The 23,597-nt window shown below is 53.5% G+C and overlaps 10 protein-coding genes across 10 annotated transcripts; 3 read left to right on the top strand and 7 right to left on the bottom strand.

The window, feature by feature from the left end:
• Positions 1-450: 450 nt before the first annotated feature.
• On the bottom strand, positions 451-2,826 carry BJX68DRAFT_10465 (proline dehydrogenase family protein). Its single transcript, XM_071035800.1, has 2 exons — positions 1,749-2,826; positions 451-1,699 (listed from the first exon to the last, which is right to left on the bottom strand). Exons 1-2 carry the CDS (start codon positions 2,333-2,335, stop codon positions 835-837), a joined length of 1,452 nt encoding a protein of 483 aa, XP_070905807.1. The 5' UTR covers positions 2,336-2,826; the 3' UTR covers positions 451-834.
• Positions 2,827-3,859: 1,033 nt separating this feature from the next.
• BJX68DRAFT_10445 (amino acid permease/ SLC12A domain-containing protein) lies at positions 3,860-5,829 on the top strand. The gene is made up of 5 exons (XM_071035796.1): positions 3,860-4,148; positions 4,196-4,348; positions 4,396-4,518; positions 4,567-5,363; positions 5,415-5,829. The coding sequence occupies exons 1-5, from the start codon at positions 3,923-3,925 to the stop codon at positions 5,775-5,777; spliced, it is 1,662 nt and encodes a 553-aa protein (XP_070905806.1). The 5' UTR covers positions 3,860-3,922; the 3' UTR covers positions 5,778-5,829.
• A 304-nt stretch (positions 5,830-6,133) lies between these two features.
• On the top strand, positions 6,134-8,441 carry prnC (delta-1-pyrroline-5-carboxylate dehydrogenase prnC). Its single transcript, XM_071038099.1, has 4 exons — positions 6,134-6,544; positions 6,594-6,701; positions 6,752-7,113; positions 7,164-8,441. Exons 1-4 carry the CDS (start codon positions 6,419-6,421, stop codon positions 8,287-8,289), a joined length of 1,722 nt encoding a protein of 573 aa, XP_070905805.1. The 5' UTR covers positions 6,134-6,418; the 3' UTR covers positions 8,290-8,441.
• On the bottom strand, positions 8,372-9,681 carry BJX68DRAFT_10417 (sugar phosphate isomerase/epimerase family protein). Its single transcript, XM_071035791.1, has one exon. The coding sequence runs from the start codon at positions 9,518-9,520 to the stop codon at positions 8,453-8,455; it is 1,068 nt and encodes a 355-aa protein (XP_070905804.1). The 5' UTR covers positions 9,521-9,681; the 3' UTR covers positions 8,372-8,452.
• Positions 9,682-9,987: 306 nt separating this feature from the next.
• On the top strand, positions 9,988-11,493 carry BJX68DRAFT_251596 (6-phosphogluconate dehydrogenase, decarboxylating; the record flags this gene model as incomplete). The annotated part of the gene is made up of 1 exon (XM_071042408.1): positions 9,988-11,493. One exon carries the CDS (start codon positions 9,988-9,990, stop codon positions 11,491-11,493), a length of 1,506 nt encoding a protein of 501 aa, XP_070905803.1.
• A 278-nt stretch (positions 11,494-11,771) lies between these two features.
• BJX68DRAFT_223119 (uncharacterized protein) lies at positions 11,772-12,879 on the bottom strand. The gene has a single exon (XM_071038098.1). The coding sequence runs from the start codon at positions 12,839-12,841 to the stop codon at positions 11,891-11,893; it is 951 nt and encodes a 316-aa protein (XP_070905802.1). The 5' UTR covers positions 12,842-12,879; the 3' UTR covers positions 11,772-11,890.
• A 615-nt stretch (positions 12,880-13,494) lies between these two features.
• On the bottom strand, positions 13,495-15,689 carry BJX68DRAFT_260520 (tetratricopeptide repeat protein; the record flags this gene model as incomplete). Its single annotated transcript, XM_071043903.1, has 4 exons — positions 13,495-13,965; positions 14,036-14,695; positions 15,504-15,574; positions 15,638-15,689. The coding sequence occupies 4 exons, from the start codon at positions 15,687-15,689 to the stop codon at positions 13,495-13,497; spliced, it is 1,254 nt and encodes a 417-aa protein (XP_070905801.1).
• A 1,171-nt stretch (positions 15,690-16,860) lies between these two features.
• Positions 16,861-18,628, bottom strand: BJX68DRAFT_251594 (Zn(II)2Cys6 transcription factor domain-containing protein; the record flags this gene model as incomplete). Its single annotated transcript, XM_071042407.1, has 2 exons — positions 16,861-18,514; positions 18,561-18,628. 2 exons carry the CDS (start codon positions 18,626-18,628, stop codon positions 16,861-16,863), a joined length of 1,722 nt encoding a protein of 573 aa, XP_070905800.1.
• Positions 18,629-19,087: 459 nt separating this feature from the next.
• BJX68DRAFT_223113 (uncharacterized protein) lies at positions 19,088-19,736 on the bottom strand. Its single transcript, XM_071038097.1, has 2 exons — positions 19,609-19,736; positions 19,088-19,540 (listed from the first exon to the last, which is right to left on the bottom strand). The coding sequence occupies exon 2, from the start codon at positions 19,518-19,520 to the stop codon at positions 19,251-19,253; it is 270 nt and encodes an 89-aa protein (XP_070905799.1). The 5' UTR covers positions 19,521-19,540; positions 19,609-19,736; the 3' UTR covers positions 19,088-19,250.
• A 588-nt stretch (positions 19,737-20,324) lies between these two features.
• On the bottom strand, positions 20,325-21,629 carry BJX68DRAFT_223109 (S-methyl-5-thioadenosine phosphorylase). Its single transcript, XM_071038096.1, has 3 exons — positions 21,455-21,629; positions 20,882-21,385; positions 20,325-20,831 (listed from the first exon to the last, which is right to left on the bottom strand). The coding sequence occupies exons 1-3, from the start codon at positions 21,570-21,572 to the stop codon at positions 20,434-20,436; spliced, it is 1,020 nt and encodes a 339-aa protein (XP_070905798.1). The 5' UTR covers positions 21,573-21,629; the 3' UTR covers positions 20,325-20,433.
• Positions 21,630-23,597: the final 1,968 nt, after the last annotated feature.

Here is a 23,597-nt window from a genome sequence, read left to right as displayed (position 1 = left end):
GTCTTTCTCAAGGCCAGCGGGTGTTGTTTGGTCATTTCAAGTTGTGCTTGCTGTAGAACGAGAGCGCGGATAGAGGTCTGAAGGTGCAAAAGCGAGGAAGCACGTAGAATTCAATCCAAATTATACCTTGTTGGCTTCTGACTTGCACGCTAAAGCGCGAGTCTCGGAAGCATCCCGTATCTACTTGGTTACTCGACTGTCTTTGTCCGTCGCCAATCTGAGAAGTAGCAGAACCCCGCCTATTGCATGAGGCTATTGGCAGTTTATGAGGAAAATGGGAGGGAGGGAGAAATGAAGCGACAGTGCAGAAGGTGTATGTTATGGCTGGGGGTTTTCGCAAGTACTCGCAATGGGCTAAAAGCGCTAAGTATACCGAAGAGCCGGGGGGTTTGGGAATGAATGAATGGGCACGGAGTTTGATTATGACGTAGGCTTATACCTGATGCTAGTCTTGCCTGTCTTTCCTCTATGCTCACTTCGTCTTACTATGTATCCTTTGTCTCCTTCTCGCTTCATCGACCATACGCATTCGCAGGTCGAGCAGGTTGTGGCCCCTTACGTAACTTCCTGCTCCCAGCAACGGGGCTCCTTGACTCATCGAATTGTGCGCAGCACTATGAGTAGTATTGGAGTTTTCGTATCTCCGATATTGCTAAGGAAGTAAATGACTAGTCTGGATATAAAAAGTCATTGAAAACGTTTCTATACATTACTCTCTTAAAGGTGTAATGCTAACATCTATATGCAAGCGCTAGTAAACCAAACAACGCTCAAACCATGATTCGTGAGGCCAACAGACAAAAAAAGAAAAGAACGTAACAAAGAGTCTTGACTCTATTTGCCGAGCCCAAAGGCGCAACGGGCACGTCGCTTGAGCTCGCCGAACATGGCTTCTTGCGACTGCTTTGTGCGTCCAACAGCTTCTGTGTTCTCGACAGCGCGTCGAAGCAAGAATCCCATGCACTCCTTGACAGATCCCCAGGTGAGGAGCTTGTAAACGTTTGGCGACTCAGAAGGCGCGACCTTCTTGCCCTCTTCAGCCTCTGCGCTCTGGAATCCCTCGAGCAACTCGCAGCTGATCTCGTCCGCCATCCCCTGGAGCTGAGCGTAGCTGAGTTCCACGTCCGAGCCTTCGCCCCGAGCAGCCTGCTGGAGACGGAGAGCGTGCGCCTTGCGAACAGACTCACGGTTGTGCGTGGCGATGATGACGTTGACGGGAGGAAGGTCGGTCGCGTGTTCAGGCGAGGCGGACTTGAGCATTGAGTTGTATCGACGGGTTAGGAGGGCCTCGACGACACCATCATAGCACTCGTCAGTCTCTTCCTTCTTCGACCAGATGAGGTGACGAGGCTCGGTCTTTAGGTATGCTCCGCGCACAAGCTTGACGCCGAGAGTGTAACCCTCGCGGCGGGAGATCTCGAGATGCCTGGCGAGTGTTGCCGGGGTGGAGCACAGGTATGCCTGGTAGGTGTTGTAGAAGACAGCACGCCCGGGAGTGCGCGAGTTGCAGTATTTCTGGTACTTCATCGTCCACTCTTCGATTCCTGGCTGCACGGCCTGTTCCTCTGCATCGACCAGCAATCGCACGTTGCGGGAAACGGCGAGATCGCAGACTTGTTGGATGGCCTGGTCCATGAACGGCGATGGAGCGGCCTGTCGCTGGAGGTAGTGGAGTGCTTGGACGCCCATACCGGTGAATCTTTTCCTGTTAGCTTATGTCTTGGTGTTCGATCGAGGATAGAACTCACTTGAGAGCCACAAAGTCGCCTTCCTGAGCCATGTCCACAGTCTGGAGCGTTCCATCTAGCCACATCTGGATTTCCTGTCGGCTTGCCTTTTCATCGGCGGGATCAGTGTTACTTTCTCCCACTAGAACCTCACGCGCATAGCCAAGGAGAACACCCCGGTATCCGAGCTCTTTGATCGCGTTGATTGAGCGCTGGACCTCTAGCTTGTTTTCGCCAGCGTTGAACTGCTTGTAGAGAGAGTGCTTGACAAGGAGGTTCAGCAGAGGGTTCTTCGCCACATCGAGCAGAGGCGTCTTAGGATGCGCGAGCGCGGAAAGTGTGTAGATGCATGGCTTCAGAAGTATCGATGAAGAAGAGACGGAGAGGATTAGCAGCGAGCGGAGGACGGAGGAAAGAGGTAGCTTGGCGAGAGGCGAGGCTGTTGGTTTCTTGGGAGAAGGCTGATGATGCCACACGCTGTTTGTGGTATCGGCTGTGAGAGATGATTTGGCGTTGCTTGTTCGACTGACGAATCTGGTTGATCGATGAGCGGATGGCGAAACGCTGGATAACACCCGCACTGAGGGGCGAGGGGTTGCTGCTTTCATGGTTGTGGTTGCAGTTGCAGTAAGAGAGTATGTCGCTTGGTAACCAAGGGTAGACGTGAAGATGTTGATGAGGTTAAGTATAACTAAGGATACGGTTGGGGTCGATGGTAGAGATTATCATTTGTAACACTGAAGGATAAAGAAATGCAGGCAGTACAATAGCCGGTGGAAGCCGCTTTGGACCGGCAGCTGCTGTGTTACAGTGGCAGCGTGCAAGTCACCTGCGCATGATATTGCTTCTGCTGCTATCAGCCAAGTAGCCGGTCGACAGTATTCTGCGATCAACTCATTACTACGTATCTGAGATGGGTCTTGGAGACTTGGGAAGATGGGTCGTTTAGTTGCCGGTCAGACATTCTGCAATCTGGTTTTTCTATGAGTAAAGAAAAATTCGGACGGCCATCCGGTGAGCACTTCCCCTTGAATATCTGATGAAATGTATCTGCTAATGCAAACTGCAAGCCCGGATCGAGATCTAATCAAGGGTGGTGTCCCCGACTTCCAGAGTTCCATCCACCGGTTCACGGGCCGGTGCCATGAGAATCCCCACCAGGCAACTCTGCTCTGTGACCGGGCCGGTTGGTGCCACCCACCGCAGCCATGATCCCGTGTTATCGCCTCCCCTCTCGCTGACCAGCTGACAACAGGTTTCAGTGATCACCGCGCCTGTCAGATAATAATCATTGCCACCTCTTGGCTTATCCCACGTCGATAGCGACCGGAAATTGGCCGAGACAAAACGTCATTTCTGCCCGAATCCTGAGGCCGAAACCGCAATTAAACGCTAAGTAGGACCGGCTATGCCCAACAAAGCCTAGCATCACGTGGTGAAACCAGAAGTCGACGATCAGCTAGACTTAACCAATCAACCATTAGTTTGCCACTCACTGATGGGTCAAGCTTTGGACCGGCGGCGGTTCTGGCAGGGACTTTTATGCCAAGCATTCCAGACAAACACCTTTGATGTTACCACTGAGGATCCCATTAGTCACTGAAACAGCTTCATGGAACCCAAGCCAGAGAAACCGGCTGCGTGATGGCAAAAGCATCGTGCGGGATTATGCGGAGAAACCCCGGATTCAATCAAGTTGGACGAGTGTGAGACTCTGGAGAAGGTATCTCGATTCTCGAAACTCGGGCCACCGAACTCCTTACCTTTTTCCTATGCAAATTTGCTTCAAAATGACGCAGGAGGTCATGGATACTGCCCTGCAAGCGCCCTTAACACTCGGAATATCCTAGGCGTCAGCATTATCTCACCGGACTTCCGCCGAAGTTACTCCTATCAACGAATATATGCCTGGAGACAAGGGCAAGGTCTCAATCCATCAACCAGAATTGGACAGCCAGGGACCCAGGGACCCCACAGATTACCGCCTGCACTGCCCAGAAATCCCCGGGGCCAATAGGGTTAATCTCCCACACAACCCAAACCCATGAGTAAAATTTATCTCGTGCTGGAAATGATAAGCCGTTGACTCAGCAAAATCTGGGGACTGTGCTCCAGAATCAGTTTTATAACACCGTAGCCTCGACTTGGATTTGGTTCACTGCCTCTTACACCCAGAATTTATCATCCACACCAAGATGAGTCCTCCCTCGGTCAAGAGTATGGAGGAGGGCTGGGCAGTGCCTGTCCAGTCCAACCAGCCCGATTATGAAGACCCAAAGGCCGAACAAGGGGAGGTCGTCGAGAATTTCCACACAAAGCGCGGTTTGTCTTCGAGGCAGCTGCAGCTGATTGCCATCGGTGGTTGTATTGGAACTGGTCTCTTTGTCGGTTCAGGTCAGGTTTTGTCGCTGACTGGGCCTGGTAAGACTCTCGACGCGTGCTTGATGTGTCGTGCTAATGCTGTCTAGCACCGCTGCTGATGAGTTACATTGTTATGTCTACGGTTGTTTGGTTTGTCATGAATGTCTTGGGAGAAATGACCACATACTTGCCTATCCGTGGTGTTTCAGTGCCGTACTTGATCGGCCGGTTCACTGAACCATCAATTGGCTTTGCAGCTGGTATGTCCATTTTATCTTTCCATACCGCAATGTACTGACTCGATCAGGATACAACTACTGGTACTCTTTTGCCATGCTGCTGGCCTCAGAGGTCACTGCTTCGGGGTTGATCATTGAATACTGGAATCCTCCGGTCAGCGTCGGCCTCTGGATTGCAATTGTCCTCGTTAGTATGTAACCAGTTTCCTTCCTTCAAAGGGTGAGCTAACATAGAGCAGCAATTCTTGCCCTCAACGTCTTCGCCGTTTCGTTCTACGGAGAAGCCGAGTTCTGGTTTGCGACCCTAAAGATCCTCGCCATCATCGGCCTGATTATACTCGGCGTCGTTTTGTTCTTTGGTGGAGGCCCGAACCATGACCGTCTGGGATTCCGATACTGGCAAAATCCAGGTGCCTTCAACCCGTATCTAGTCCCCGGAAACACGGGAAAGTTCTTGGGCTTCTGGACTGCTTTTATCAAATCGGGATTCTCGTTCATCTTCTCCCCCGAGTTGATCACCACCGCCGCTGGAGAGGTTGAGGCACCTCGTCGCAATATCCCCAAGGCCACGAAGCGATTTATCTACCGTGTCTTTACCTTTTACATTCTCGGCAGCTTGGTGATCGGAGTCACCGTAGCTTACAATGACCGACGCCTCACTGAAGCGGTCAACAGCGGAGGTTCTGGTGCTGGCGCCAGTCCTTTTGTCGTTGCCATCTCGAACGCTGGCATCGGTGGGTTGAACCATGTGGTCAACGCTGCTATCTTGATCTCCGCTTGGTCTTCCGGCAATGCTTGGTGCTATGCTGGATCGAGAACTCTATTCTCTCTGGCGGGAGAAGGTCAGGCTCCGAAGATCTTCCTGCGGTGCAACCGTAATGGTGTGCCGTGGGTGGCTGTTCTTGCAACATGGACCATTGGACTTTTATCCTTCCTCAACCTTTCCAGCTCCGGGCAAACCGTCTTTTACTGGTTTACGAACCTCACTACAGTGGGTGGTTTTATCAACTGGGTGTTGATTGGAATCGCTTATCTGGTATGTTTCCTTAATCCTTGAATGACCATTCACAAGACTAACATGAAGCAGCGCTTCCGCAAGGCAATCATATTCCACAACATGCTGGACATGCTGCCGTTCAAGACGCCTTGGCAACCATACGGCTCCTACTACGTGATATTCCTTGTCAGCATCCTAACCTTGACAAACGGGTACGCCGTGTTCTTCCCGGGTAACTTCAATGCATCCGACTTCTTGGTCGCCTACATCGTGATCGCCGTCTTCATCGTTCTCTACGCTGGACACAAGATCTGGTATCGCACCCCGTGGATTACAAAGGTGTCGGAAATCGACATCTTCTCTGGCAAGGAGGAGATTGACCGTCTGTGCGAGAATGACCTTGAGCGCAACCCCAGAAACTGGATGGAGATGATTTGGTGGTGGATTGCTTAGACTTATATACTTGCTCTGTGTGATATTTTCAGTTAGGTACTTGAACATACGATATGACTTTGAACCGTCTCTACAAGTGCCTTGTTAATTAAACACCGAATCGGCTAAGGTATCCGAATACTAGAAGCCGGTCGGCGGTCAGCTACACCTCGGACACATACCCGTTCGGTATGAAGGTGATAGCCGATGAATAATAACAACATCAAACATAATAACCGGCAATGTCTCGTTGCGATATCGTTGCGATATGCTTCTCCGGAGATCGCTGCGGGGCGGGGTGTGCCACTGGGGATCCGGCCCGGTGACTGTCCCACCCGGCACTCAAAGGGTCCCGGCCCTGCGAACAACAGCCACCGGCGCGGCCATCTCTTGCGGGGCAAGTTTACATTTTGTCCTGGAATATTTGGTGATTCGGTCAAGTAATACGCCTCATCCGAAGATCTCATTGGCTTGGGTAAATGTGCTCCAAAAGGCGCATTCCTCCGTGGATAACCGGCTGCTTTAAATCACGAGAGCTTCCCCGCATGCCTGCAGCCCGTTGTGTTTGCTCCCCCTCTTTCTCCTCTTTCCCTCTCGACGATTCTTCTCTTCTTCTGTAGTGCTGAGGTCGCCTTTGATTCAGACAGTGAAGTGAAAGAAAAATGCAATCGTCGCTACTGCTCCGAGCAAGGGGTTTCCCTGGTGCCAGAACCGCCTCGGCGTTTGCGCGGACGAGGACGGCTGCGTACGCCACTTTCAAGGTCCCTCGCATCGACAACGAGCCAAACGTGAGGAATTGACGATGCGAATGAAGTGACAATCTGCTAATTCGTACAGAAACACTATGCTCCTGGCTCCCCTGACCGAAAAGGTCTCCAAGAGGCCCTGGCCAAACACCAGCAGGCTGCTCCCTTCAAAGTACCTCTGGTGATCGCAGGGAAGGAGGTGAGTTCCAGCTCCAATATACACAAACAACAAAGCGCTAATATGACAAGATTGAATCTTCCCAAACATACACACAAACGAACCCCGCCTCGCACGGCCCCGTGGCCACCTACTCCAACGCCACAACCCGAGACGTCGAAGCCGCCATCGCTTCCGCCCTCGAGGCTCGCAAATCATGGGCCTCGACTCCGTTCGCCGACCGTGCCAGTATCTTCCTCAAGGCGGCTGACTTGATCGCCACAAAGTACCGCTACGACGTGATGGCTTTGACGATGCATGGCCAGGGCAAGAACGCCTGGCAGGCTGAGATTGACTCTGCGGCTGAACTGTGTGACTTTTTCCGCTTCGGAGTCAAGTATGCGGAGGATCTGTATGCTGGACAGCCGGTACACAATGCTCCTGGTGTTTGGAAGTATGTTTGCCTCAAATATAGAGATCTTGGGATGATTGCTAATGAGACAGCCGCGTTGAATACCGTCCCCTAGAAGGTTTCGTTTACGCTATTAGCCCGTTCAACTTTACTGCTATTGGTGGGAACCTCGCTGGTGCTCCTGCATTGATGGGCAACGTTGTTATCTGGAAGCCTTCTCCTTCCGCCATTGCTTCCAACTGGCTGGTTCACCAGATTCTCCTGGAGGCTGGACTGCCCAAGAATGTCATCCAGTTTGTTCCTGGTGAAGCCGAGGAGGTGACAAAGACTGTGCTTGACCACCCCGAATTTGCTGCTCTGCACTTCACCGGTAGCACCAGCGTGTTCCGCAGCCTCTACGGTCAGATCTCCGACGGAGTGGCCGCTGGCAAATACCGCAGCTACCCTCGCATTGTTGGTGAGACTGGTGGCAAGAACTTCCATCTCATCCACAAGTCCGCAGACATCCGCAACGCTGCCGTCCAGACCGTCCGCGGTGCCTTTGAATTCCAGGGCCAGAAGTGCAGCGCCACATCTCGCGCCTACGTGGCCGAGTCAATTGCCGACGAGTTCCTCGAGCATGTGGTGAACGAGACCAAGAACCTCAAGGTCGGCCCTCCCACCGAGTTCTCCAACTTCTGCGGCCCCGTCATCCACGAGGCCTCCTTCAACAAGCTCGCCAAGGTCATCGATGAGGCCAAGAACGATCCCGAGCTCGAACTTCTCGCTGGAGGTACCTACGACTCGTCCAAGGGATGGTACATCCAGCCGACCGTCTACCGCACCTCAAACCCCGACCACCCTCTTCTCTCCCGCGAGCTTTTCGGCCCTATTATCGTCATCCACTCGTACAGTGATGCCACCGATGGTGACTTTGTCCGAATGGCCGAGAAGATCGACCAGACTGGCGAGTACGGTCTGACCGGCTCCGTCTTTGCTCAAGACCGCGAAGCCCTGCAGCTTGCAGATGATGCCCTCCGCAACGCCGCCGGTAACTTTTACATCAACTGCAAGAGCACCGGCGCCGTTGTTGGGCAGCAGCCCTTCGGTGGTGCGCGTGCCAGTGGTACGAACGACAAGGCGGGCAGTGGCAACCTGCTATCGCGGTTCGTGAGCTTGCGCTCGATCAAGGAGGAGTTTGTCCCGACGTACAATGTTACGTACCCTAGCAACGAGTAGCGTGTCTTTTCTTTCTATTCCCCTGTTGCGACTGTTTCCTAGCATCTAATACGGCGTTTTCATTTTAGCATTGACGAAAAGTCATGACTGTTCATATACTTGGTGATATCAATACCATTACTTACACACCTATATCATTGCCCTTCAAGCCCTAGCTAGGCCTTTAGACCTTCTTCAAGCAGTTCTCAATAAACCTCCCCATATTCTTCCTCGCCCTCTCGGCAAACTCCCCCAAATCCACATCATTCCCCTGTCCATCCTCGCCCCCATCAAAAATCTCCATACTAAACCACCCGCGAAACCCCGTCCGCAGTACCGCAGCCCCAACAGCCTCAATAGGCAGATACCCACCATCATACGGCATGGGTCTAAAATCATGGCTCCACCTCCCCCGCGTCGCCGTCCCATCCACAACCTCGCCACTCAACGGCCCGCCCTTTGGCTTATACGCATCAGACACCTGCAAGAGATAGATCTTCTCCTTCGGAACGGTCCTCGCCAACTCGTCCATACTCGCCTCAAACCGGCGACTCAATTCCTTCTCCCCGCTCGAACCAGGTTCCACGTTTCCGATACGTCCAGACTCCGTACTCGGATCCGCCCACTCCCCACCCGCAGACTGGAACGTGTCCAGACACAGCCCAATATTCGGGCGGTCCACGGCGTCCACAATCTCCCAGACATCCTTCCAGGTCTTTGCATGCGACGACCAGCACCAGTTCTCGTATGCAACGCGCATCTTCGAATTCTTCGCCGCGAGGATATCGCATAGCTCCCGCAGATCCCCAACGATATCTCGCCGCAGACCCGCACTATCATTCCCAGAGTGGGAAAGCTTGTCCAGCGGCGTATCACTAGACCCAACCTGCAAAATCTCTATCCCCGCAGCGTCCATGATCTCAACCCAACCCCTCGCGCGGGCGAACGCATCCTCCCGCTCGGGGGATCCGCGTGGCCACCCCTCGAAATTCGAGAAGGGTTGAAGCATGAGGAGGGTTAGGTTGTGTTTCGCTGCGAGGGCGCGGATGTCGCGCGCGGCGGATGTGAGGGAAGCATAGTCTGTGGGTGAGATTTCGCGGTTGTGCAGGGTTGAGGCGTAGGATAACAGGTCTGGGAATGCGAGTTCGATTCCGCTGAAATTTGCGCTGGAGAGGAGGGAGAGTTTCGTTGGGAGGGGGGTGTCTGATGTGCCGAGGGAGCAGGTTGCGTAGGAGAGGGGGATTGAAGACATCCTGTTTCTTTCTTTCGGGGGGCTGATATGCGAATATGAAATGCAAGCAGTTAGTTATGCTTATTAAGTTTATTAAGGCGTAAGAAGTCTATACGAAAAATGTCAAAAGCTATGAGATTCGGTGGGGGTATGTTTATAGCAAGTTGCACCCGGAAGCCGCGGTGATGACGTCGCGATGAAGTCGAGCCTCGCGACTCAGTCATGTCAAGCTCTGGCTTGAGAAGCTTGAATTCCCCTCGGCCGCTTTTCAGACAAGTAGCAGATATAGTTGAATTTGCTAATGATTGTGCGTGGAAATGATGTAACATTGTCGCGACACTTTTAATCCAACATCGCTCTGCAACATCCATTTCTCGAACTATATACAATCACACACACAACAACGCAGCCCGGAAACAGCAACCATGCCACCCAACAAAGCCATCGCGCAGAAATACAAACGCATCGGCATCGTCGGCGCCGGAAACATGGGCTCGATGATGGCCTTTGCCTTCTCCGAGCTCGGCCTCGACGTCTCCATCTGGGACGTCGCGCGCGAAAACGTCGACCAGCTGCTCTCGTCAGCAAAGAACGTCAATTACGACGGGAAGATTGAAGGATTCTACGAGATTGAAAAGTTTACCAAGTCGCTCGAAGGACAAGGCGTCGAGCGCAAGATTTTTCTGTTTTCGATTACGCACGGAGACCCCGCGGATTCGGTTCTGGGGATGATCAAGGGGTCTCTGAAGGAGGGGGATATTATCCTCGATGGCGGGAATGAGCATTATCGGCGGACTGAAGCTCGGCAGAGAGAATGTGCGGAGATCGGGGTCAGTTGGATCGGACTCGGTGTGTCGGGCGGATACCAGTCTGCACGGCGAGGACCGAGTTTATCGCCCGGTGGGGACGCCGAAGCACTCAAGGTCGTTATGCCGCTACTCGAGGCATATGCGGCGGTCGACGAGAAGACGGGGAAGCCGTGCGTTACGGGCATTGGACCGCGTGGGTCCGGGCATTTCGTCAAAATGGTGCATAATGGGATTGAAGGGGGCATGCTATCGACGATTGCTGAGGCGTGGTCGATACTGTATTACGGAAGGGGGTTGAGCCACGAGGAGATTGCTGATATCTTCGACGATTGGAATAGAGAGGGGGAGTTGCGGAATAACTTTCTCCTGGAGATTGGGGCCGCGCTGTTGAAGGTTCGGAAGACGAGGGAGGGCGATGGGAAGGGCGAGGGTGTTTCCGAGAACAGCGACAGAGATGGGTACGTGATTGACGATGTGCTGGATAAGGTCGTGCAGGACGACGACGATACAGAGGGGACGCCGTATTGGGCGGTCATGGAGTCTGCGGCCAGGCATGTCTCTGCGCCGACGCTGGCGACGGCACACTATATGCGCATCGCGAGCGGGAATCGGGCGGAGAGGCTGGAAGTCTCGAAGAAGCTACATGTCCCCCGTCCATCGCCAATCCGGGGGATGAAGACGTTCGAGGCGTTCAAGGAGCACCTGCGCAGGGCCGTCTACGGCTCATTCCTAGCGAGTTTCTGTCAAGGCCTCGAGCTTATCGCTCGAGCATCCGAGGACGAAGGCTGGGGCATCGATCTAGGCAAATGTCTCCAGATCTGGCGAGCAGGATGCATTATCCGGTCCGAGGGCATAGCAGATATCCTACAGCCTGCACTCTCCGAGAACAAGGAGCTGAAGAACATGAAGTACATCGACAAGGTGTCCGAAGAGCTGGGGAGGACGTACAACTCGCTAAAGGAAATTGTCATTGCAGGCATCGACTCGGACCATTACCTACCGGCGATGTCGGCAACGTTGGAGTACCTGAAATATGAAGCAGGGACTATGCTCCCAACCAAGTTCATGGAGGCCCAGATGGACTTTTTCGGCGCGCATGGATATAACAAGCCTGGAGTCCCAGGGGAAGATCCGGGGCCGGTTGGCAAGGGGCCTCATCATTATGAGTGGCGGCCTGCTGTGTGATTCAGATCTCCACGTCGTATAAGGCGAATGCATTACAAATATAGCTTCAGGTACTTGTGACGTTGGGTCCTGCACTTACAGAATGTACTATTAATAAGCCACGTGCAATCTATTCTATCCATTGTCCAGGATGATTATCTCTGGACTTGCTGAAAGAGCATCAATTTCCTCTGGAAACTCATCAACTGCTCTGCGTAGAGGAAGTGATTTTTCTTTTGGCGATCAATACATAGCGTCATTATCAATGCCTAAGACATACGATGAGGAGACCACAAGAATGTACTCTAGTCTGTGTATAAAAGACTCAGATGTTGATGCACTATAATATCGCTGTGTCAAATTCAAACCTTGAACTGACTGACCTATTAACTTAAAAATTGCACATCCCAACCCTACTCTACTCCTGGAGCATCCTCTTCCACAAATCAGGAAGCGTCCCCTTGGGCGGCGCAATCTCCAAAACCTCCTTACTCGTCGTGTTCGCCATACTCTTCCCTTCCCACGCGGGCTCCATGGCATGCTCAACCGACAGCGCCAGGCTCCGCCCGCGCATCGACGGTTCAAAGAACTCGCCGACGGCAGAAACATCCTCAAAGCTAACATTCTCAACAGGCACCCCAATTTCCTTCTCGATGAGGTCGACGATCTGCGCGCCCGTGTTATCCTCCGGTCCGTTGAGGACGTATTTTGCGCCGTGGTGCGGAGTGGGATCATCCGTCGCGAGGAGATGCGCAGCAAAGACGCCCACATCATCTGGGTCAATGAGGCCGACGGGGACATTCTTGGAGATCATCAGGCGGAGCGGACCGTCGTGCTTCCCACCGGTCTCCCGGTACTTCTTGACATACTCCACGGCTGGCGGGAGGATATACGAGATGAATGCATTCGGCTGCAGAGACGTCCACTGCACGCCCTCAAACTCCTTCGTGCCGAGCATGGCCTCGAGAGCCCAGTGCGCACGCGGGTAATACGCCTCGCAGTCGGGGCGAACATTTGCTTCCACAGTCGAGATTCGCACGATGTACTTCACGCCAGCATTGCGTGCCGCGACGTGGAAGCCGGATTCGTGTGCGAATTGTGCGGGTTCGACGGGGGAGGCGATGAACGCGCGGACGACCGAGTGCTCGCGGAGCCAGGCGGTTGTGATGTCGTTCCAGTTGTATTCAATGACTTCGACACCCGGGATTTTGGTGAGCTGTTGCGCGGCTGGGGAGGAGAGGGAGCGGGTGAGGGCGATGACGCGGTGGTTTTGGAGGGTTTTGCTGGATTTGAGCAGGGAGGGGAGGGTGGTGGTTAGGGCTCGGCCGGTGTTGCCCGTTGCGCCGACGATGAGGATTGCTGGGGTCATGGTGGTGTTTGATGTTGGGTGCTTGGTGTACTCTTGTGAAGTATGTTACCATCTTGGTCTGAATTCTAGGGCTATTTATGCTTATTACTTGGCCCCATGTTTAGGAACGGTGGCCGATTAGCAATGATGGCTCTTAGTGAGTAATGCGGTGGGATGTCCGAGTGGGATGCTCCGGGGAGGCATCGGACCTCTTATATCCGCCGACTCGGAGACTTTGTCGGGGAGTTCACTCGGAAATGAGGGAACCCGAAGAAATCTCTCGGGGATAAAAGATCCGATCATCCCACAATATGTGACATGGAGACGAGACACGTTGAAGGTTTGGAAGCGGGAGGGAATGCCGTGGTGCAGCCCAGTCGCTGTATTCGTCGGGCGAGACAAGTGCAGGAGATAATGAGGGAAAGGATGGTAGGGTAAGGGCAGAGAAGGGGGTAATGACCTAATGGGGCAGGAACAATCGAAGCCGAGACCAGAGACTAGGGAAGGAGCTACCGTTGTAGTGGTTCCTTCCTTGTTTAGGGCACCTTCCGTTCCCTGTTTGCGAAAAAGGAAGGCACCACTGTCCGGTGGCCCACCATAAAGCCGATACCTCCAGCTGTAACTCCCCTCTCCTTCTCTCCTTGAGGTCTATATCTCAAGCCCAAATAAGCACATCAAATCCCAGTCCCGATCTCCCAGCTGATCGTACAGCACATCGAAGCACGGCGGTCGTCGTAGGGTCCGGGTTCCGTTATATCCTCGTCGGCGAACAAGAAGCTGTCGTCTTCGGCGCCAAATCTGGGCAGAGGGGCCCCTGGAAAAACGTTCTCGAACCACAGTGAGTGAATTACTTCGGCCTTGAGCTGGATATGTCTTGGGCCTGCCGCATCCTTGACCGGGGGCATGAACTCAACAGCCGGGCATGGGCCAATCCAGCCATTGAGCGATTGACTCCGGGAAGACCTCCAAGGACACGGCCGAGGGCTGTTCGAGTGCGCCAGTACGAATGCTGAGGCAGCGACAGACCCCAGTCCCAGGATGTTGAAAGCTTTAGTGTCTTGCTGATAGACGGCGTGCAGAGAATAAGCGCAGATATAATGGCCAAGGCTGGAACTTCCCAGGGAGTGCGACGCCATAAATCCAGTCTTGCAAGTGAGGGGATACGGCTTCCCCTGCCAGTATCCTACTGTACAACTTGTCGACGCAGTCCCGTACTTCGTCAATGTAGGGCCAGCTCATTTGTTGCGCAAACAACACAAGTCCGGCCACCTGCTGCTCGTGGACTAGCGAGTGAAATCTCACTGTCTTCAATGTTAGAACCCAGCCTTGGTCAAGGATGGCCTTTCCCGCACGGCTCTGCGTAACCTTATCTCCGTCGGCGACCTTCGCGAGAGCTGCCTTGATTTTCGCTTCTGCCTCGGCGAGACCTCGTTTCATGGTCTCTGTAACATCTGGGCCAGCCAGCTCAACCGCACGGGCATAACACTTCCGAGCCTTCTTGCTACGGTTTAGCTTCGTGTATGCCGTGCCCAGACGTGCCCAAGCTTTTGCATACGTCGGGTCTATCTTGACAGCTATATATGCGTCCTGAGCTGCTTCCTCGAACTGGTCCAAGGCGCAATACGCTGCTGAGCGGTTACTTCGGTAAATCGCATTGCCCGAATCGATCTTGATGGCCTGCGAGTACATACTCAAGGCAAGAGGGTAGTCATGTCCATAAGTCGCATCATTGCCTAGCCTTTTGAGCGCCTCGGCATCAGATCTTTCCTCGGGAGTGATGGGGTCTGCGAGACTCGCTGTATCGATGACCTTGTCCCGGGGAACAATGCTCACGTTTTGAACCCAGAGATCAGCAGCAATAAGAGCACCCAGTATCTGAGGCGTCAGATCTTGGCTTGTGGCTTGTTCACCATACTTATCTAGCCGCCTCGCCAGCTCTTTCGCCACAAGTATCTCCCGAAAGACAAGTTCCTTTGCTGGTCGCTACGCTGAAACGGGCTGGCCCACCGCTCCGACACTGTGCGGCCATCAATGAATGGCGAGGACATATCAGCCCTATTTAGCTTAGTATACAGCATCTCAATCCACCAGCCTGGCTGATGGCCAGATGATCGCATCCCATATTGACGGCTACAGACACATTGCGTTAGATCTGCCCTCGCCGCGAAGTCGAATAACTCACCCCATATCCCCGACAAGATCTATCAAATCCAGCTCATCCTAGACTGAATCTTGCCCCAGCAGCCCTGGGCTCCGTCGCAGCTCATCGAGCCTCCGTAAGAGGCCGGCCATAGGGATCGTCGGGTTGGGGGATGTGCTGACTCGAACAGACTGGATAAACTTCCCCTACCAGGTTATCTTGAGCGCCCAGCACTCGAGTCCGAACCCCTCAATCGTGATTGTTCCCGGGTTCGCACCCTCATAGTTGGGATCGCTTTCAACGTCAAAGAATGTCGTTTGCTCAAGCGAATTTCCGGATTGCCGCTAGATGAATGTCTTTCTCTTGTAGAGCTCTAGCCACTCGGCTCAGTCACGACTCGATTCCGCAATGGCAATCTCATGCCTACCAAAGGAGGGATGCAATATCTCCGAAGTATTCTTATCGTCGCAGAGAGCAGAGCCCATCCCGTACTACCTGGCCTTCGGCCGAAAGATGCGGACCACCTGGCGTCGCGCTACTCACCGAGATAGCCAGCGCCCCGCGCCTCTTCTCCGCTTTGAAGCGGGTGAAAGAGTCCCCGCGTCGGGCCGACTCTTGTATTTATTTCTGAGATGTCAGTTCAAGCTCGGGCTTCTGGCTTACAAGTTCGTACGTACCATCAAATTTGTCGGGGTCTAGGTCCGCCCATGATGTCGGATGGAAATCCATCGCGTCACTGGTTTCGCTGTTGCGCTTCCACCTAAACTCCTCAGTTTTCTGAAAGTACATAAATCCGCATTCTTCGATGGAGGTGCCTTTATATCGTTCAAGGTGGGGTGGCCACAGCCACAAGCTAAGGCGCTAGTTGAACGAATACGAGGGCTAGGCAGTGAATCACTCCACGGACCCAGAAGGGCCACAGCAGGCTCGAAGGACAATAATGTCTCAAGAAGCTGCTGTTTACTATAAGACATCTTTGAGCTCTCGTCGTTATTTCCTGCTTCGTTTTCGCTGGCATCGTGTTCACGCAACGCAACGCCCCGCCCCCCCCCCCGAACAGGGACGCTCATATTCCCACACGCGGGTTAGACTTCAGCACCCGAAATCTCAGTCGAGACATGGGGTATCCAACACAGAGAATATAGCATAATGAGCAGAAAAGAACTTTTCGGCGCCGTCGTCTTCGGCTGTTATAAAGGCAAGCGGGCGGCCGTCCACACTGCAGACGCCGACCTCGAACTCATTACTGACATCCAGTCTCAACAGTTGGAAAGACAGCCCTGATAACCAAATTCATCGGCGGAACCTTTGACAAAGATGAATACCGCCCTACTGTGGGCCTTGGCATGTATGTCAAGCATGAATACCAATATACGCCGCGGGTCTCCGAGACCCAACAGGATCCAGTCACGGGAGTAGGAGTTACGGGCAGTAGCATGGCACAAGAGGCGCAGTCGAAAGCCGTCGACTACCTACTCTTCGAAGCAACAGACACAGGATGCACCTACGCCCGCCGTGGCTGGGTATACACACGAATGAACGTGATTATCCTCACATACTCAATCACCGACCCATTCTCATTCCAATCTGCAAGGAACATCCTAGCGCGTGCGCGGGAGCACGAGAGTCAAGCGAAGATATTCCTCGTCGGGTTGCTGGCTGATTGTGAGGATGCGAGAGAGGTCACTTTCGGGCAGGGCGAGAGGTTGGCGCGCGAGTTTGGGGTTGAGTTCCGGGAGTTGAGTGCCCTTGAAGATGCGGAGGGGGTAGAAGAGTTGTTCAGCGAGGTTGCCGGGTTTTTGGTTCTTAGGGATAGGAAAGTGAAGGTAGAGGCTGGTTCGAAGGGAGAGTTGACCGTGTGGGAAAGGATGAAGACTTTATTCCCATGGTCATAGATCTCTTACTCCATCGGCACAATCTCATCCGTCAACCCCCAGCTTTCCCAGTAAGCAGAACCCGGGTGATACCTCGCAAACCGCATGAACAGCTGATCAGCCCCACTATCCCACTTCGAAATATCATGCGGACCGAGCAAGAACGGCTGATCGCGCGGTCGAAAGACACTATAATGCCGAATGCGTGCTTCTTCTGGGATGACCAAGGCTTCAGGACTGGCATCTTCGGAAGGGTAATCATATGGGGGAGTTGGAAGATGATGACTATCCCTTTCTTTCAATTGCCTTTGCTTGTCCAGAGAAATCTGCTTGGCGAACCCCTCCTCCAACTGCATAATCTTCCCTGCGAGTGCGATACCGGGCGCGCACTTATAAAATCCTTGCATGGGCGGTGCTTGCTGCAGTAATGCTAGTGCTCGTCGGCGGAGAGATGGTTCTCGGCATTCGAGAGCTGTCCAGAATAGTGGGAGACCGACGCCTAGCTCGAATGTGAATACCGGTTGCGAGGCGTCCGAGCTTGCAGAGGCGTCGAGGGCTCTGCTTGCTTGTTCGACGATGGTACGGAAGCCCGGGATGTGTGCGTCGTAGACGGATTTGTTCTGTGTAAGGCATGTCGCAACGATCATGTTTAGGGTTGTGTGGTAGGTAAGGAGGAGGGCGGTTATGCTTGTGTTTGAGTTTGAGCTTGGCTGTGAATTTGAGTTAGGGGATGCGGGCTTTGTAGATATTGTTTCGGCTAACTCGGTATAGGCGTGATGCCATTGCTTTAGGCGTTCTCGCAGGGTGATCTGTGTAGCGAGTAACTCTGGTGTTATATTTGTCTCGATACCGAGCCAGGGATTGCTTCCGGCGTCATTTTGGAGCATGAGAACTCTGTAAGCGAGTGGTATGAGGGCGTCGCGAGCTGCTTCAAGTGAAGTAAAGCTATACTCCCCGCGGAGGTCAATCAGATCAAACAAATCGCAAGCCGGAACGCTCGAAATTGTCAAGGCGACAGTCCCCAGGCGTATAAACAGCGGCATAATCGTGCTCTCCAGCAACGCAGCAGAACCCGCGCCACCACCCTTCCTCAAATCCAGAATCAGCCTGACACCCTGTTGATAAAGCTGCAACGCCTCCTCAACACGCCCCTGCAGCGTCTCAATACAAACAAACAGGACGCAACTAACAAGCGCAACCTGCGCATCCACTGCCCCGCGCTCAATCTGCGTGCGGATCTTCGCCAGCGAGCGAGCATACCACCCCAACGCCTCACTCTGCCGCCGATTCAGCGCGGGCGCCTTTTCATCCCTTCGACTCAGAAACACAAAATCACTACAGAGATTCGGACTCTCAAACAGCGTGCTGATCGCATTCACAGCGTCCCAGACGGCAGGCTGAGTCCGGCAGACCTGGGGCACGACGCTGCCCCAGAAGGCCTGGTCGAGGCCGCCGGCGAGGTAGGGCGCGGCGTGCTCGAAGTAGTATGCGAAGGCGCGGCGCTCGCGCCAGACGGTGTTGGGGGATGTCGAGAGGGGCCGGTCGAGGATTGTGGTTGTTGTTGGGGCGGAGGAGTACGTGGTGTTTGTGTGGTGGTTGGCCGCATACTGACATTTGTATTTGGCGGCGAGGCATCGGTGGCAGCTGGGTTTTTCTTCGCCGCATTTGATTTTGCGCGTTCTGCGTCGTGTAAGAAAGATATCATGAAAGTCGGGCGGGAACGTACTTGCAGACCTTGCAGCCTCGTCGGGACTTGAGTGGCCCGATGCGTCCTGTTGGAGGGGAGACGGGCATGGCTGCGACAGGCAGTTGAGAGCGTCATAAACTGGGACTTTCCATCTGCGACCAAGCCATTGTTCGGCGATATTATTGACAGAGACTCAATTCTCTCAACTCAGCTTTAGTATGGAAATCTACCAAGACGAGAACACGCAGGGTTGTCGAATTGTCAAGGAGTCAAGGATGTTGGAGAAAGAGAGCGGAAGAACGTCGGCGCCAACACAAGACAAGCGGCCTTCTTGGGGCTGCGGGCCTGCGGCTGTGGCCTCGAACGGCACACTCCACTTCCCCCTGTTAGGCTCACCCTAGCGGCCTTTAACAGTTGGGGGCAGCAAACGACACCGGCACTCTTGCTCCTCAAAAAGGTCCAGATCAGCTTTAGTTTTCAGCCCCCATAGCAAGACCGACAGGTTGGAGAAGATTGTTGTAATTTGAGCCCATTGATCTATCAGAAAAAAAAAAAGCACCCAAGATGCCAAATACCGAGTCCCCAGCGCGAAACTCCAGCGCTCCTGAACACCATACAAAAGAAAACCTGCGTAGCGTAGCGCAGCGTAGCCATGAACATGCACCATATGCACAATACCATCCTATCTCCCTCCGATTCCAATGCAATGCAGCCCGATATCAAATCGTCTCAATACCCCTCCTTTGTCGAATAAACCCCCGAAACTGGTGTCTCAACATCATGAGGCCTCCTTGCATCCCTCGCCTCCCTCGCCATCCAGTGTAACTGCTTCATGCGGAGTTGCCGCATATACTGTCTCTGTTCTTGCCCCATCTCGGGGTCCTGCCCCTCGCCGTGGAACCCGTTTGTCGCGAGGTAGTGGATCGAGTAGCCCAACAGCGTGAAGACGACGCAGCCGACGATCACGAGGAGGATTACGACTTCCTTTGTGAGGGCCATTTTTGTTCTTGGTTGGAGTGCTGTTAGCGAGATGGGTTAGTTGGTTGGGTTTGAAAACAGCAGCAGAGGAGAAGGGTTGGAGACGTACTGTGGCTAGATGGCCGTGTAGGTAGAAAGAGAGTGGACGACTTCTTCGCAAGCAAAAAAAAAGCCAAGTACTGGACCGAAACGAGCGTACTGAGTTGGATCGTATGCGAAGGAGGTCACGGAAGTCAGTCAGCCAGACGAGCAGAGAGACGAAAAATATCAAACCAAATCACAATCCCTTCCACCACTCTACTTAAGTACACCAGCACACAGTCTAAATAAAGACTCTCCTCCCTTGAGCACTCTCCACCCATCACTGTTTCATAACAAAAAAAGGATTGCCCAAGCGTTCGCGATACATGCTCAAGGAGGGTCCGTCGCAAGACATATACTTCCCAAAGCGGGATAGCGCAATTTGCTGTGACGTCATTTGCGAGCGGGCCAATAGGAGAGAGCGATTTCGGTCAAAAGCGCAGGCGCTAATTTCCCGGCGCGCGTATCACAGGGTGGGATTTGGCGTGAGGTGCTGATGGCCTCATGGAGCTTGCCGTGGAGGGAAGAATCTGCCGGGCTAGACTCGAGGGGCGAGATAGAGTGTGTCGTCTTGATTCGTGGGATCTGGTGCCCCTGAGTTGTTTCTTGATTTTGTAGGCGAGGCATGGCAGCGCGAGGCGAGAGGTTCACGTGACGATGAGTGGCTGTGTTCAGGTACGGAACATAAGGTTAAATGCAGGAGGGAAGCTTATCGATAAGTTTCAGCTTCCAGCTTTCGGTAGATGAGCTGCCGATCTGATGCGATATTTTTAGGCAGGTGAGGAGCTGCAACCTAGTGTCATGAATCATCTCTATTTCAATGCTCTATCTATTGAATTCCGGCAAAGCCCGCTTATTCAAAGTAACCCGGGAACAACCAGTTCATCTTCTCCCTCGCCTCAGGGCTCCAGTTCGCCTGCGCAGTGCTAAGACCAAACTTGACAGAGCCCGCATAGTGCTTGGCCTGGATAAGGTCTGCGTTCTCGTCGGCAGCAAGAGCGTCCAGCACAGCGGTGACAAAGTGCTTAGCGTTGACGGCGTTGGCCTTCATGTTGCCCATGACCATCTCGACCGTGACGTCGTCGCCGGACTCGTGCCAGCAGTCGTAGTCGGTGGACATGCAGATCATCTGGTAGGCGATTTCGGCCTCGCGGGCGAGCTTGGCTTCGGGGAGGCAGGACATGTTGATGACGGAGCCGCCCCATGAGCGGTACAGCTTGCTCTCTGCGCGGGTGGAGAATTGGGGGCCCTCTATACCATGGTTAGCGAGTGACGGCATACGTCCGAGGAATGAGACGTACCCATGCAGATAAGAGTGCCGCGGTCGTGTAGGACCACACCCTCTCCCTCCAAACTGTGTCCGCAAGCCCTCACAATCTTAGCAACGCCCTCATCGAACGGATCGCCAAACGGAACGTGGCCGACAACGCCTCCCTCGAAGAAGGTGAACGGCCGAATACCCTTGGTGCGGTCGATGACCTGGTCTGGAACAACGAAATCGCGGGGCTTGATCTCCTCTTGCAAGCTGCCGACGGCGGAAAAGGCAATGATGGTGCGGACGCCGATGGAGCGGAGAGCGGCAATGTTGGCCCGGGCGGGGACCTCGTGGGGAGCGATCTGGTGGTGTGCGCCGTGTCGGCTAAGGAAGGCGACGGCAACAGTCTTTTCGCCGTGCTGGTGGTGCAGGATGGTGATCGGGGAGGAGGGAGTGCCCCATGGCGTCGTGATGTTGAGCGAGGCAACCTGGGTGAAGCCAGGGAGTTCGCGGAGACCGGTGCCGCCGATGACGGCGATAGAAACGGGGCCTATGGCGCTCAGAGTCAGTCACTCTTATTCCAGAGACCGTACAGGCAACCCCGCGTCAGCTCACTCACCGTCGTATGTGTTAGGGAGGGCAGCCATTCTTTTTGCGAGTTGTTTTGGCGATTCGATTCTTCGGAGGGGTCGAGTAGCGAGGGAGGAGAGGGAAGAGAGAGAACGGCGAAGCAGCATGCACCAGAGACAGGATGAAACAGTTTGACAACCAAATGCCGCAGTGAAGGCGCAATTTTGGCCCAATGCTGAAAATCTCAGGGGCGGGGTCGAGGCCCCTCCGAGCCCCGATTGGCGCAATTAAATCGCGGCTGAGGGCTTATCGCCGGCCCACGTGCTACTCAGGCACTCAGGCTGCAAGGCACCCGTCAGGCATAAACTTCTTGTTCTGCTCCCAAAACCTGCTCACTCGTCACTCATCTTAAAGAACCAACAATGAAATGGCGTTGACCTCTCTGCTGCAAGGAGGCAGTGAGCTGACAGACGATCAGCCAAAAACCTGGGGCCGAACCCCAGACTTTCAATCCCGCTAGTCTCGAGGGAAGTGAGCCTTCCGACGACCAAGATATATCGCCGGGATGTGGTGAATATCGGAGGAGCCCCATCGGCTCTCCAGCATCAGCACAGTTCCGGAGTACTCAAGCCATACCTTGACAAGACCCGTTCATGTTGTTTCCTCACCAGAGAAAATCTACTCTCCCAATCAACGCACGATGCCTACAACCTTTAAAGCTGCTTTTGCTTCTGCGGTTGGTGCGAGTGACCACAGTATTGTAGGTTGGTTGTGCCGCTTGGAAAAGAGTTAGATGCTTAACTGTCTGTTGCAAACAGATTTGTATTCATTCTTATAGGTATTTAGTACAGCTAACTGACTGATTTGTCAGGCCACCACTCATAATGATGGGGCCCGCAATACCAGCCCTCGAGCAACTGGCCAGCCAAATATAGGCTAAGATTAATGACTCGCTGGTTGATCATCCCCTCTGCTCCATATCCATCATCTTTCATGAGATAGCTAATAACAGCCCTACCAAGACGATTCTCTTCCAACCTGGACACGTTCATTGGAGATATGTATCAAGCCAAGTGAAACACTCCTTCCAAGGACCGTCCCTAAAGAAAGACAAATACTACTACCTAGCCACGCGTCTCTTCCCCACGATACCTCTTTATGATGTCTGCTGTCACCCATTTATCACGAACCCGGCATTTTTGGACGAAGAGTGCATGTCCCCTACGAAGCTCGCCGTAACCGTAGGAGGCGGGGAGGGGAAGAGACCCAAAACCATCGGTACCTGCAGGATAGCCATTCTACACTGTCGCCAGCCACATCGATGCTGTCATAGGCCGAACAACCCATATATCCCCCATCAGATAAAGCGAACGCCACAACTGGAGAAGCCAGTTGTGCCATGACCTGGTAATATAGGGAGGAAATGCAGAAACGGAAGAAAAAGAAGTCATATTGAACTGCCCTCGTAAGATAGAACGACAATGAGGAAGGTAGTTGTGGCTGAAGAGGTTCGGCGACGGGGTGAAGCTTCAAGGCATTGAAAAAGCACCGATCATTCCTCTAGGTCAAGCACGGGATTATGCCGGATGGCAGATCAATGCCCTTTGCAATAGCCTAAGATTATCAGCATGGATTCCGTATGCTCCAGCCATGGTACATCTCGTGATTGCGGGCCCTGAGGCTATGTTGGCATTGTACCTGATGGCTCCTTCTCTTTGGACACCGTAGCCCCCTGAATCAGACGATAGTGTCGCTCAACTCGAACCTGCAAGGGATATATCATGCGGAAGAAAGGAAACGAATGGTGTCGAAGCATACAGACTGTTCCCATGACCTGGCTGTAAGACGCGCCACGCTCTATCTGCGACTCGAGCCCCAAATGACCATAAAAGGGTGGTGCTGATGGCGATGGTTTGGGCTCTGCCTTGACTCTGGCTCGAACCAGATCTGTGAGTGTGAGCGTGGCGGCTCACTTGGCCCGGTGGTGAGAATGAAGCCGTGCCTCGCACCTTGTAGAGCAGTTGTAGATAGTCCCTAGAGCGCTCCCGTGATTTGAATGTGCGCGTCCTTGAATTTTGACCGGCAGGAAGTTCTCTAACGTCTCTACAAGACACTGCAGACATGGCTAAGTGACTGTATCTGCTACCATAACAAGCCAGGCACAGTTACCATTAGATTGATATAATGGACTG

Source organism: Aspergillus pseudodeflectus (assembly GCF_044049435.1).
Source record: "Aspergillus pseudodeflectus strain CBS 756.74 chromosome Unknown BJX68scaffold_1, whole genome shotgun sequence".
NCBI lineage: Eukaryota > Fungi > Ascomycota > Eurotiomycetes > Eurotiales > Aspergillaceae > Aspergillus > Aspergillus pseudodeflectus.
This window is presented reverse-complemented; position numbering and strand designations above follow the sequence as displayed.

What these genes read in the sequence shown, in the direction of transcription:
- prnC (XM_071038099.1), top strand. Translation starts at nt 6,419, where the DNA reads ATGCAATCGTCGCTACTGCTCCGAGCAAGGGGTTTCCCTGGTGCCAGA. An exon ending in GCATCGACAACGAGCCAAAC is followed by an intron (nt 6,545 to 6,593) that starts GTGAGGAATTGA and finishes TAATTCGTACAG; the next exon opens with AAACACTATGCTCCTGGCTC. An exon ending in AATGCTCCTGGTGTTTGGAA is followed by an intron (nt 7,114 to 7,163) that starts GTATGTTTGCCT and finishes CTAATGAGACAG; the next exon opens with CCGCGTTGAATACCGTCCCC.
- BJX68DRAFT_10445 (XM_071035796.1), top strand. Translation starts at nt 3,923, where the DNA reads ATGAGTCCTCCCTCGGTCAAGAGTATGGAGGAGGGCTGGGCAGTGCCT. An exon ending in ATCAATTGGCTTTGCAGCTG is followed by an intron (nt 4,349 to 4,395) that starts GTATGTCCATTT and finishes TGACTCGATCAG; the next exon opens with GATACAACTACTGGTACTCT. An exon ending in GATTGCAATTGTCCTCGTTA is followed by an intron (nt 4,519 to 4,566) that starts GTATGTAACCAG and finishes AACATAGAGCAG; the next exon opens with CAATTCTTGCCCTCAACGTC.
- BJX68DRAFT_10465 (XM_071035800.1), bottom strand. Translation starts at nt 2,335, where the DNA reads ATGAAAGCAGCAACCCCTCGCCCCTCAGTGCGGGTGTTATCCAGCGTT. An exon ending in GGCGACTTTGTGGCTCTCAA is followed by an intron (nt 1,700 to 1,748) that starts GTGAGTTCTATC and finishes TAACAGGAAAAG; the next exon opens with ATTCACCGGTATGGGCGTCC.
- BJX68DRAFT_223109 (XM_071038096.1), bottom strand. Translation starts at nt 21,572, where the DNA reads ATGCTGCTTCGCCGTTCTCTCTCTTCCCTCTCCTCCCTCGCTACTCGA. An exon ending in CCTCCCTAACACATACGACG is followed by an intron (nt 21,386 to 21,454) that starts GTGAGTGAGCTG and finishes TGAGCGCCATAG; the next exon opens with GCCCCGTTTCTATCGCCGTC. An exon ending in CGGCACTCTTATCTGCATGG is followed by an intron (nt 20,832 to 20,881) that starts GTACGTCTCATT and finishes ACCATGGTATAG; the next exon opens with AGGGCCCCCAATTCTCCACC.
- BJX68DRAFT_10417 (XM_071035791.1), bottom strand. Translation starts at nt 9,520, where the DNA reads ATGTCTTCAATCCCCCTCTCCTACGCAACCTGCTCCCTCGGCACATCA.
- BJX68DRAFT_223119 (XM_071038098.1), bottom strand. Translation starts at nt 12,841, where the DNA reads ATGACCCCAGCAATCCTCATCGTCGGCGCAACGGGCAACACCGGCCGA.
- BJX68DRAFT_223113 (XM_071038097.1), bottom strand. Translation starts at nt 19,520, where the DNA reads ATGGCCCTCACAAAGGAAGTCGTAATCCTCCTCGTGATCGTCGGCTGC.